General features: G+C 38.3%; 1 protein-coding gene across 1 annotated transcript in view; it reads right to left on the bottom strand.

Annotated features, from left to right (window-relative positions):
• Positions 1 to 13778, bottom strand: part of LOC122810579 (1-aminocyclopropane-1-carboxylate synthase-like protein 1) — a 790733-nt gene that overhangs the window by 319173 nt on the left and 457782 nt on the right. Inside the window, exon 11 of the mRNA XM_044082158.1 lies at positions 10689 to 10778. Coding sequence (XP_043938093.1) covers positions 10689 to 10778 — 90 coding nt within the window. The remainder of the gene's footprint in view (positions 1 to 10688; positions 10779 to 13778) is intronic.

Raw genomic sequence — 13778 nt, forward strand, 5'->3', positions numbered from 1 at the left:
GATACAACCCCATTTTTCAGTTAGTTTAAGAAGAAAAAAAATACTAGATGCTCTATGTACCTGTAACAGGACAACACAAAAGTGGTATTGACCCATTACTAATATCAAATTAGATGGATTTAAAGGTTTTTTTTAAGCAAATACATGACTCAATGTCAGAAGAGACTGAGAAGCAGTCCAGATGACGGAAAAGTTGATGTAAAAGGATGGCAGTGAGCATCCAACACATGCTCGGCCATCATGGGGAGAGGGAGAAAGCCTATACCACAGCAATACCAGCACCTACCAACAGAGAGATACATGGCCAGCAGCATGATGGACCAGAGCATATGCTTGTTACTGACAAGAAATTCATGGCAGATGTCTTGGGACACATGGGCATTACGAGGAGTAGCAAAGCCTTGTAGTACTGCCAGTGTACAAGTCAACCAGCTAGGGCAGACTTACAGTCCATATAACAAAAATGTTCCAAGCTCTGCATCACAAATGTTGTACTTAATGTAGGGTGGAGATGCCTGGGTAGTTTTCTTGTCTGAGGACAATTATAATTGCCTCATAAATGTGGAAGGCCTTACTCATGTGTCTGATTAAATCACACCATTAGACCACTGGAGTGAGGCGTACACTATACCCTCTGAACTTCTAAAGAAAGATGCTGGCAAACAGCAGACAGCTAACCTCCTTAGCTGCTTGGATAATGACCCTTTCTGCTTGGATCTTGCCTCCTGCCTATGGCCTCTAGATCATGGTAAATAGGGTATGAATGGGCCCAAGTCCTATGGGGGACTGATAACTGGCAGGTGCAAAGGGGAGAAAAGCAATTAGAAAAATGAGCTTTCTGCCTTATACTACAGTAAATGGAAGCCTGTTTTAAGTCGGGGCTAGGCGTCACAAGCATGCTTAAACATTAAATTAAATGTACAGTTTAAACTGTCATTTTTTGCAGTTTTTTTCTCCATGCAGCTGACCATCAGCTGACCCTGTGCCCTTCCTCTTCTGCTGGGTTTACATAGTCCTGCTTATCTCCCCTCTGGTCTTCTGCATGAGGGTTTGGGCTAGTGAATGGACCGAGGCATCCCAGAACAGTGTCATACTGCTGTTGCCATGGATTTTCCCCCATTTAACCTTCCCCCTTTCATGTCCAGCAACATTCAGAGGATGAGATGTGCAATGTGCATCAGTGTTGATCCTTCACTCACTTGTGCAGGGGTTTGATGCCATCAGAATGCCCCACACACAATCAGCTGTACTCTGCATTTGCCTCCCTAGTCTCTAATATGGAAATCAAATTACTTCATTAGATCTGGAGACATGGCTCTCTCTTCCACATCCCACGATGGGCATGGTCATCCTTCCCTGTTACTGCCTCAGATGCATGTGCTGCTAGTCAGGGTTTGTACCTCTATGCCACGGTGCTTGCTTCTGAGAGTCTTTTGTGGTAAAAACATAACTGGGTATTAGGAGCTTTTTATTCCATCATATAAAACAACGAACAGGGTCTGTGCTTTTATTTTGAGGGAGAGCACCTCATAATCAGCAGATATCAAAATATGCCCTACTTGCTTTACCTGCAGTGGTCAAGCCAAGGGAAAGTTAATGAACTTTAGCCAATGATCAAAATGATATATTGATAAAACATGGGTGAAAAGATTAAACAAAGCTAATACAAAAACAGAGAAGTTGAAAGCTCTGTTTTATAGATATGGATAGCAAGATACAAGCAGTAAAAATGTTTTTAGTTCCTTTAGTTTTATACACAGGTCAGACATATTTTTATCAACAAGAGGAGAAGATGTGGATAGCAATTAATAAAGTGTTGAAGGATTTATCTGGGAAAGGAAGAGGGCAAGGGTCAAGTGGGATAAACTGATCCTTCCAATAAAACAAGGTAGTTTGGGATTCCCTGATTTAAAGGGGTATTTCAGAGCTACATAGTTACGGCTCATATACATAATCCAAGCAGAAAACTATAATTCAAAGTGGAAAGAGATGATGATGACACGTGAGGAAGCTCAAGAAAGAGAGAGAGACTGGGCTCTGGGATAATTAATAGGGCATATAAAATACTACATGATAACTATAGGAATCAATCCAAGGCCATTAGAAAGGATTGTGAAAAGAGACTGGATAAGCAATTCACACAGAAACAATGGGAGGATATATAGCGGATATAAAAAGTTTACACACCCCTGTTAAAATGCCAGGTTTTTGTGCTATAAAAAAATTAGACCACAATAAATAATTTCAGAACTTTTCCCACCTTTAATGTGACCTATAACACGTACAATTCAATTGAAAAACAAATCTGTTAGGGGGAAAAATATAAAAAAATAAAAAATGTACAATAAGCTGGTTGCATAAGTGTGCACACCCTTAAACTACTACTTTGTTGAAGCACCTTTTGATTTAATTACAGCATTCAGTCTTCTTGGGTAGGAGTCTATCAACATGGCACATCTTATCTTGACTTGGCAATATTTGCCCACTCTTCCTTGCAAAAGCGCTCCAAATCTGTCAGATTGCGAGGGCATCTCTTGTGCACAGCCCTCTTCAGGTCACCCCACTGATTTCCTATTGGATTTATGTCTGGGCTCTGGCTGGGCCATTCCAAAACTTTAATTTTCTTCTGGTGAAGTCATTCTTTTGCTGATCTGGATGTATGCTTGGGGTCATTCTCGTGATGAAAGGTGAAATTCCTCTTCATCTTCAGATTTCTAGCAGATGCCTGAAGGTTTTGGGACAAAAGTGACTGGTATTTGGGACTGTTCATAATTCCCTCCACCTTGACTAACTGACCAGTTCTAGCTGAAGAAAAGCAACCCCAAAGCATGATACTGCCACTACCATGCTTTATCGTGGGGACGGTGTTCTTTTGGGGATGCTAAGTGTTTTTGCGTCAATCGTACTTTTTGGAATTATGGTCAAAAAGTTCAACCTTGATCTCATCAGACCATAATACATTTTCCCACATGCTTTTGGGAGACTTGGTGTATTGTTTTGCAAATTTTAGCTGGGCCTGGATGTTTTTCTGTGTGAGAAAAGGCTTCCGTCTTGCAACCCTACCCTATAGCCCAGACATATGGAGAATATGGGATATTGTTATCACATGTAGTGCAGAACCAGCACTTGCCAGAAATTCCTGCAGCTCCTTCAGTGTTGCTGTAGGTCTCTTGGCAGCCTCCCTGACCAGTTTTCATCTTGTCTTTTCATACATTTTGGAGGAACGTCCTGTTCTTTGCAACGTCACTGTTGTCCCATATTTTCTTCACTTTTTGATGACTGTTTTCACTGTGTTCCATGGTATAGCTAATGCTGTGGAAATTTTTTTGTACCCTTCTCCCGACTGATACCTTTCAACAATGAGGTCCCTTTGATGCTTTGCAAGCTCTCTCCGAACCATGGCTTTTGCTGTAGCAGGCAACTGAGTAAATGTCAGGAAAATCCTACTAGGAGAGCTGAACTTTATTTGGGGTTAATCAGTCTCTTTAACTGATGGCAGGTGTGTACCCACAAAGACTGAATGCTGTAATTAAATCAAAAGGTGCGTCAACAAAGTATTAGTTTAAGGGTGTGCACACTTATGCAACCCGCTTATTGTACGTTTTTATTTTTTATATTTTTCCCCCAACAGATTTGCTTGTTTTTCAATTGAATTTACAGGTTACAGGTCACATTAAAGGTGGGAAAAGTTTTGAAATGGTTTATTGTGGTCTCATTTTAAATCACAAAAACCTGGCATTTTAACAGGGGTGTGTAAACTTTTTATATCCACTGTATGTACAGCTCCCAAATATGCTACAAATTCTAGAATATTTAAGATCTTTGCTTGGAAGTGTTTGCATAGGTATTTTTTTTACCCCAAGCATACTCCAAAGAATATTTCCTGAGGTAGATTACAAATGTTGGAGGTGTGACTGGGAAGAAAGAAGCAAATGAAAACATATTTTTGGGGAGTGTAACGAGTTGTTAAAGTTTGAAAATTCCCTGCAGACTACTCTGTCAGAAATACTGGGTGAGACAATAGGTGTAACTAAGGAAATTATATTTTTGAGCTATGATACATAATCGGAATTGCCTAGACATAGCAAGGCCTTGCGTTGTTTAATTCTGGTAACTGCCAAAAAAAGCAATTACTAGAAAATGGAACTTAAAGTCTAAACCAACCCTACTAGAAGTACTGAAGATAGTAGCACAGATAAAAGAACTGGTAGTAAGATCTTTAGAAAGGGGTAGGAGCAACGTACACAGAAGAAAATGGGAAACTTGCTGAATAACATTTTGAAGGAATGAGGTTTAAGGGAAGACAGGAAATGAATAAGCTATGTAATGTTCAACTGAAAATGACTATATAGAAAATTATATGCGATATATATATATATATATATATATATATATATATATATATATAATGTGTGAAAATGAAAATATTTCAGCTTGGTTTGTTTTCATTAATATAAATGTATGATTGCCTATGTCACAATTGATAATTAAATAAAGATAATTCTTGTTTAAAATTGCATACTAATGTCTCATATATATATATATATATACATACATACATACATACATATACATGGGTCTACTGCTTTTAGTCAAATTTAATTTGGTTGAAAATGATTTCAGGCAGCCCACTTCACTGAAACCTCATTTGACTGAAATCACATTTGGTTGAATAACATTTGGTCGAAAATGGTATTTAGCCCCTGCCCCACTGCAGTGCGACCCTGGAGTGAGAATATAAAGTTGGGGGGTGGAGGGCACAGCCCCCCACATTTTGCCACATGTTTTTACTTATATGTTTCAATGTATTTTTAATGGATAAACATGTATATAATAGTGCATAAACTGCAGTTATGTGGGAGGCTGTGCCCCCCACCTCCCCAACTTTATATTCTCTCTCCAGGGTCGCACTGCAGTGGGGCAGGGGCTAAAAATACCATTTTTGACCAAATGTAATTCGACCAAATGTGCTTTCAGTCAAATGAGGTTTCAGTGAAGTGGGCTGCCTGAAATCATTTTTGACCAAATGAAATTCGACCAAATACAGTAGATCCATATAAACATACTAGTATTATCCAAAATATATGTAAAAATGAATGCGTTCTTAAAAGTCTATTTTTAACAGGCAGGCAGTTTGGGTTCTTGATTTCATGCCACTGTAAAACAGCATTAAGTCTGATGGCTTTGCGATGAGCATGCAAATGTTATGTATGACATTACTGCAGTGTTGCTGTATGATAGTGGCATATACTATAGACCACAGAGTACTGTTAGTTTTTAAAATGTTATTTTTATATTGTTTCTATTCAAAGAATGTGTTCTGTAAGTGCTACCACAAGTCACTGAAAGTGGCAGACTGTGGATTCTTTTTTACTGACTTTTGCTGTTAGTTTTGAGTTTGCCACTGGTATTACAGTGATGATAAATTAAACAGTCATGAAGTGGTGGCTAGATCTTTTTCCACACAGTAGTGTAGTTTTATTTCCAGTGGACTATATACAATTCCTCTCACAACAGAGCAGCTGTTGCATAACAGGCAATATAAGCTCTGATAACTACTGAACATCTGATCATTTGTTTCCCTCTCTGTTCTTTGAATTGCTCCACAGCGTCCAGCAGGAGCATTTTCTTTTAGCACAGTAACAGCATGACACCATTTGTCTTAAGACACAAAGAGACCTGTTGCTCCAGCACCCACTACTCAAGGAAAGAAAAGAGATACACTGATAACCAGAAACAGCAAGATGAAGTTGACTGCATTCGTATTTTGCCTGAAGCCGTCACTCTTTTTGTTTTTCTCTTTTGCATAACATGACGATTTTCAAGGTGATATCAGCAAATGATTTCCAATCTGTATTCTCAGAAAGGAGCAGACCACCTACAGAAAAAGTAACACTCTACTTTCTCTAGTCTAGGAAACATTTTAAAAAGTTGCAGCATAGGCCTGATTTTCATTAATCACAAGCACAACCTCCTGTATGTTTCTCCTATGATAAAAAAGAAGGGAATACAAAGAAGGCTCCAAAGCTCTACATCTTTAAATATTCCCTTGTACAACAACATCTGTATTTTTGGCAACAATAATTACAGAACAAAGTGGAAGGATGAGAAAGCCAAACGTCTTGAGTATTACAATATTACTTAAAACCAAAACATTAACTATGTGATATCAAGCCCAATGTGCCAAATTTGGAACAGGCAGGGCCGGCCTTAGCTAAAATGACACCCTAGGCGAAGTAGTGCTCTGGCGCCCCTTAAGCCCCACCCACACCATACTCAAGGAACACCCCTAAGTGAGCCACGCCCACAGGTAGGTCACTCCCACATCTTGCATTTTTTTTAAATGCATGGAAAATCAATGAATGCTTTGTCATACTGTAACACAGATACCCTGTAATGTAGTTAACCTACAAGTGAAGTCTTAATAAACCTGCTTGATCTGTTCCTGCAAGTGAATTCTCCTTAATAAACCTGCTTGATCTGTTGATCCTTCAATATTTTATCTACAGTCATGACACAGTAATAAAACTGCTTTTTACAAAGTTCATTGATGTTTATGCATAGAACTTGTGTCATTTACTATGGTGCGCATGACTTTGCCTAAAATGTTACACATTAATTACTACATACCCTGATGTGTGCTTCATGCTCTTCACAGGTCAAGTCAACATACTTCAATGTCAGCAACACAATGTGATCTGACAAAAAATAAGGCAAAAATCCGGACATTGTGGAAATATCAACACCAGACACATGCCAGTTGCAAAATGGCTACAGCGTGTCACAGTCACTGAGCACTGCATGATTTCATTGCCTTGTTACCTAGCTTGAACTGGTCAAATTAAGTAGCAAATTCCACAAAAGTCTGTCATACCTCTTCCGCTTCAATACAATTACACCACTGAAAATGCAAGCTGGCAATATTCAATGAGTCTGCCTAGAATTTGCTTGCAGAAACTAGTTTTTAATCTATCAAACCTGCATTAATTTACCTACACATGCAATGGATGCAAGCAACTCAAAAATGTGATTTTTGTGCATCCATTCTGAGCAGACTGCTTGCTTCAGCCTCACTACATCTTTTTGCAAATTCAGTCACAGCAGATGCGTTACACGTATCAATCATCTGGTTGTTTTCGTTCACATTCCCCACATAACTAAGATGCATGTTGTTTGATATATTAATGACCGTTCTGTACTTTTTACAGTACAGTATTTTCTATACCTCAGACTCATGAGGAACCTTTGAAGATGTACTCCTTGTTTAGAAAGTACTTTTTCCATCTATAACAAATAAAAATGTTTACATATTGCCTTGTCCAGAGTGTTTTAGGCACAGCATTCTTCAAGATCACTTTTCCTGACCCACCACTCATTTAAAGACTTATCTTCACAGAATCCTAACATGGTCATGCTTTCCAAGTTATATTCTTAAGTTTCAAATCCTGTGCTTATTTTCGAAAATGTCATTTACTTGCTTTAATGCAACTACATCCTAACATATTCCCTCTTATAAAGAGTATTCTCCACCCTAAAAATGAGAATTATCACATAAATAACACAAGACTTAGTTGTGTTCCTCTTCTGTGACATTTCTATACCATTTACCTTTCTCACTGTACCAGTGTTGGGTTTGAATGAAATCTCACACTTTATTTTCTTCCTAGCTGTTCATATCATGTAATGCATCTTATTTAAAGTTTTCTGGCCAAGGAAAAAGCCCATAGAGCAAAGATTCACAGCTGCCTTTGTTCCCTTCCAAAAAAATAATAACCTACTAAGATTCTAAGGATTCATAACTTTTACTACAAATTGAGGGCAGCTTAAGCAGCTAGAATGCTGAAAGTGCTAAAACTTAGATACCACTGATAGAACAAAACAGTGGCCAAGACTAAGTCCTTGACCTTCCAAGTTTATCAGTCGATTCCTAACTTTACAAAAAATATTTAATCATCATTTTATAGATGCAGAGAATATAGTTTCTTTGCAGGGTGTTTAAAATGTGAACATGAACGGCCACTGAAAAATTCCTGAATGAGAAATATAAATGCAAAGCTAACATTTACTGCAGGGTATTATGATTTCACATTCTGAGCACACCAAGCCAAAAATAAGTGGGGGAGCAAAGTCTTCAAGTTGTGGATGTTTTTAAAGAATGCAGTCAGTATTGCCAAAGATTAGTTTAGTAACAAACATTAATAGAAGTACAAGAATTCAATTCAAAATGCAGTTCAATGAGAGTTATGAAACTAATCTTTGGCAATACTCACTGCCTGCATTCTTTTAGTCATATCTCAACAGTGGCACACAACAGCATTTTGAATAAATTAAAGTGCATGCATGCATGCATGCAGCATGCTACATTATTTTCTGATGAGCTGAATTATCTTTTCATAAAAGGAGGTTTTCCTGACCCTAAGGTAACATTTAAAACATCTGCAGACAGTTGGTACCTGAGCCTTTATATTTATTATTTCTATTGTTACCTGGCAAGATTCATGAGGTACAGTTGCTGAGAAACATCCACACTATACATTACCTTGTGAGTCTTGCCAGGTAAGAAAAGAACTAATAAAAATAAAAGCCTAGAATTACCACCTGCCTGCAGATGTTTCTCTTCAATGAGCTTCAATTAGTGAAAAATGAGTGGAGCAGATATCTAATTTGGTCCAAATTACGTAAGATGACCCACTTGATTTGTATCACTAGCAAGTACTCCCATATCAAGAAGTTTATTTAAACAAGATCGCAATGAGAAACATATACATGACACTGAGGACACATGAAAAACTACCACTATAAAAAAATCACTAACTCACTCCATCATAAACTTCTTGCACAGCAACAACTCTAGCACATATTCACTTCTCTTGGGGGGGGGGGTACTGTATTGATGAGCAGCGATGCATAAACCGTCAAAAGGAAAACTACTTAAAACCCTCATAGTTATAAAAGACAATCTAGCTACATTTAAATGGGAAAAGGGGAGAACCAGATACAGTACAAGCTACAAACGGACCATATGAAGATACTACCCATCTTAGATGCACTCAATTAGAAAGAAAACATCACGATTTCATATACAGCTAAATCGCTTTCTTTACTTGAACAGACTGCCTGGTATAAGAAAATACAAATGTATCATTTCTTTTCAGTGTCCCAGGGCAGTAAATCCTGCTCTATCCCAAGTCACTGACAATTTCTGTTCGGGCTTTTACTTCATATACAAACACAAGCAACCTAGAACTATATAGTCTCTCAGTTATGTAGACAAGTGATTTTAGATAAAGGATGGTGATGTTGATTTCAGCTCATAAATTTACATTTTACACTATATGCAGTTTTGGAAAGAACAGCACCGCAGTACAAATTACTGCTGTTAGTACTCAGCCTCAAGTTTTGAGGTTCAGTCATTTACTCTGGTTGCTCTCTTTCTGGAGTTTGCATATTTACATGTTTCCACAGCAAAGTATCATTAATATGTATGTACCTGTGCCTAAATGTCAGAGAAAGCTCCTTCCACCCACAGAATGACAGCTTTAATTTACTATGACTAAAACAGAATGATACAGCATTGTCTAATTTATTGTATCTGCCTCACCAGATATTAAAATGACTATTCTGACTGACTGCCACTGATTATCAAAATTCATTGAATTCAGCCTTTGGCCAACCAGAATTGATCTGGCACTTTCAGATCGCCTATTGCACTCTGACCTTCTTGAAATTGTGAATAGGACTGAGGACTGAAAATTTAAAAGCAAACACTGCAACAAGCCTTTCCAGTCACATGCCAAAAATGAGTCAAGATTAATGAACTGGACAGAAGCTTTACAGGCAGTAGCCTGAACCACTCAATCTGTCTTCTTCATATTGTTTACAGTAACAATCCCACAGAGAGCCACTGCGACTAGTTCTGTTTTCTATTATCCTAAAGTTTTCTTAAATGCTTTAGTGAAGCACAACATGCAATAACATGGTACGCGCTTTTTACAGCTAAAACGTTTTGTTATGCCGTCATTTAATCAAGAAGTATGCCAAAACAGCCCTGCATGCCCAAAAGTGTCAGCAAGATTATACCTTTTATTGGAATGTATTTTAGCTCCCTGACTTCACTTACCTTAAGCACACAAATAAAAATCCTTGTCCAGAACCAAGTCGCCAATTCATGCACTTCAAACATCCAGGGGAAATAAAAAATCCAAAAGATCTGCCCGCCTCTATTTCATTAATGAAAAAAGAGATGAGAGGCGGGCATGATCAAACTTTTATTCTATCAATTGGAGCAGCAGCCAAGGACGTCAGTGGTATAAAAATATCATTGATTGGATGCTTTAATACTGACTGATCACATGGATGCAGAGGGAGGGAATGGAAGAACACAGCAGGGGACGGTGGTTTCTGCTATGTGCGAACTATGCTTTGGACTGAGGAAGTGGGGGAGGGCGCAAACGCTACAGTACAGGGCGGAGAAGTGGAGAAGAACAGAAATTTAAGTAAATTAAACTTGCGCCCTTTATGAGGCTGGCCTGTATGGCGCCCTAGGCGGTTGCCTAGTTCGCCTATGCCTAAGGCCGGCCATGGGAACAGGATTCCAATAAATTTTACTGTTTATATTCTTGTATAAACACAACAAAAACATTACTACCTATAATCCTACACAAACAAAAAAAAGCATCCACACATACCTGTCGAAGCTGAGAACACTGTGGTACTGGGCAGTCTCTTCAAAAACTGACAGCATATATACTTCATCTACTATGACATGTAACTCATGCCTGAAAAACATATGCAAACAACAAAAGAGAAATAAAAACTTGAATACTTTCTTTTTTAGCTTCAAAGAAAACAATCATTTTTCTGATTTAAATCAGTCATGCATTAACTATACTGTAATGTATGCTGAAGCAGCTTGAAAGTTGCATTATAATTCTTATGAATGACCTAATCTGTATCTTATATTAACAAAAAGGTGAATGTCTACATAAAAGACTGACTCGAGGCTTTCTCATATTTACAGTGTTTTAAAATACATGACAGAATTTCCATTGAGAGCAGTGGATAAGAAAATACCTGTCACAGTAATAATATTCTTTTCAACGAAGCTCTTATTTTACAATTTACTTACCTACAGTCAGATAAGGCTGGCATAAAAGACCCTTATAACGCAGGGCAGAATGAAACACACCTTGAAAGAACTGCATAAAACATACAACAGGGATACAGAAATATGAAAAAACTGTTATGTACAATAAATATCAAACATCTGTGATTCATCATGAGCACTGTAAGCAGGTGTGCTAGGAAGCAACAGCCATTTAGTTTAATACAGACAATAAAGACTATGAGCTAATAAGCAGCTTCATCGCAGGCCTGAGTTTGAGTCCTTCAGTTTCCATTTGCCTCCGGTGTGATTCTGAGCAAGTCACCTAACCAGAGAGTGCTCCTGGGTCTCCATGAAAATGGGCTTCAACCCACATATAAAACCTGATACACAAAATATATACATAAAAATGTAAGAAAAATAAATCAAGCAGGAGTGAATAAATGATATGCTTAGAGAGCCTGAAATCATGAGGAAACACATGGTGGGTCACACTGCACTTCTTTTTCTACCTTTAGAGTCTAAGTATCATTTAACTTGCTACAAAATTATGCAAAAATGAAAGTTATATATTTATAACAATTATACATCTGGATAACCAGGCGCATTTTCTAAAACTAGTAGGACTGAAACCACAGACTTCCAGTCAGCTCAACATTAAAAACTTTCTTAGGCTTCTAGCTTCTTGCCTTTATTCACAATTTTCTGCATTCTGATTTACTACCCAGATCTCAAATGTGCTTTCTCAAAAGTTAGGTACTACACAAACCAACATAAGCAAAGCTCAACAACTCTTCTTCTTTTGGCTTTTCCCGGTTAGGGGTCGCCACAGCAGAACACCGGTCCGCTATTGATTGGCAGTTGATTTTTACGGTGCTAAGGTGCCAGCCCGACGCTCAACCACACGTCTTTCGAACGCCACTCGACCGCGGGGAGGACATGCAGACTCCATACAGAAGGCGCTCCAGCCGAGAATCAAACAGGAGAATCTTTTGCTGTGAGGCAACAACGCTACCGCTGCTCCACCGCAATAACTCCCCCACCAAGTCTGCCAAGGGGAAGATGTTGGGCAGGTTGCTTAGGTAATACTGGCTAAAAGATTCCAAACACTTTCAAATGACACCTACATTATAATCTAACTAATGCAACTGCATAGACTGCTCGACTACATGTAAATGCAGTACATCATTACATGACAAACTCACAAACTGCACGGGCATCAAAACACATTCAACCGATGCAGGCACTTTGAACAAAAACTAAATCAAACAACAAAGTACTAAACCCAAGTGACTGAAAACGGATATAAAAAATGCCCATTTAGATCGCTAAACGCTATCCCTAACAAATAGATCAAATCTATCTGAATATTGACACTATGCAGGGTTAGGGTTAAAACAGTTGCAGAAGGTGCTTTTTGAAGGTCTTGCCTAGCTGCCAAAGCTAAGTCAAAGGCTGCTCTTTTAAACATCAAGACTTAAATTACACCAAAATATTTTATGCTGCCAAACTATAATTGCAGAAATCAGTGAAGGAAAATATGCCACATCAGTTTGCAAGCTTACCCTTCATACATGCAAAATGGTGCAAAACTTCTCTGAATCTCTGGCACTCAGAATAAATAAATTCTGTATTTGAGCCTTAACTTTATGTTAGTTTTGTCTGCAAATTACTGAATTGCTCCTTCACTGCCTTTTCACTTTACGTAACATGGTGTCTGCTTGTATACAGTGGAGTATATCTTTATCCGTATGACCCATGGTCAATCTAGCCATGCAGTTTAATAGTTAGCCAATCAACATACAGATTTCAGTCAGGATCATCTTCAAGGAGACCACCACAGGTGCAGTAAAGGGAGTAACATCCAAACTTTGCAACACCAGTAGCTTCCATGTTCTTAACTAATGTGTAGAAAGGGGATGCATACTTCCAAAAAATTCTCCCAGTTTAAAAACTATTGATCACTAATTTTTGCTTCGTTGATAAATTATTTAGCCTGTACCATGCAACTTTACACTAAAAGTAGATATGAGCTGCTCTATTCACAAGTTTACTTGACAGAAAAAAGGATAACACAAAAGACATGACTACAAAGAAGTTTGGGATATAGGTCTATGTTGATTACTATCAGTTTCTGTTTCACTGGCAGCAAAAGGCTCTTCCAGTCACTGAAATGAGAAACCAAAAGGTCTTGAATATTTGCTATATAAGGCTTGAAGGTACCCCGACAAGGGCAGAACACAAAGTGATCTGCAAGTAGGGCATTGTGTAGCACTCCTATTTCAATGTAATACATTCCTGCATGAATTATAAAGCAACTCCACTGCGCACAATGGCCATAGACTTGGTCAAGTAAGTGTATAACCCAACAACTGATGAAAATCAATCAAGGTATTGCAAAAGTGAGAAAGGTCTAACTAGATGGACAAGACAGCCTAACAGCTTATCTGTATAAAGGACAATATAAACAGGTCCTGGTTTGATGTGTCTTAACAGTGAAACACTAATCAGACTCTGTGCAAGAGGCCGAGGTGAATAAGACCAAATGAGTGACAACCCTGGAGATTCCTGCTCTGCAGCATAATATAGCTTGTTAGGAACTAGCTTAATTCTCAGTCACTGTGACTCATACACAGACCTCACAAGGGTTTAAATAATGACTTCAGAAATTTCA

Source organism: Protopterus annectens, chromosome 9.part0 (genome assembly GCF_019279795.1).
Source record: "Protopterus annectens isolate FY-2018-M chromosome 9.part0, PAN1.0, whole genome shotgun sequence".
NCBI classification, from domain to species: domain Eukaryota; kingdom Metazoa; phylum Chordata; order Ceratodontiformes; family Protopteridae; genus Protopterus; species Protopterus annectens.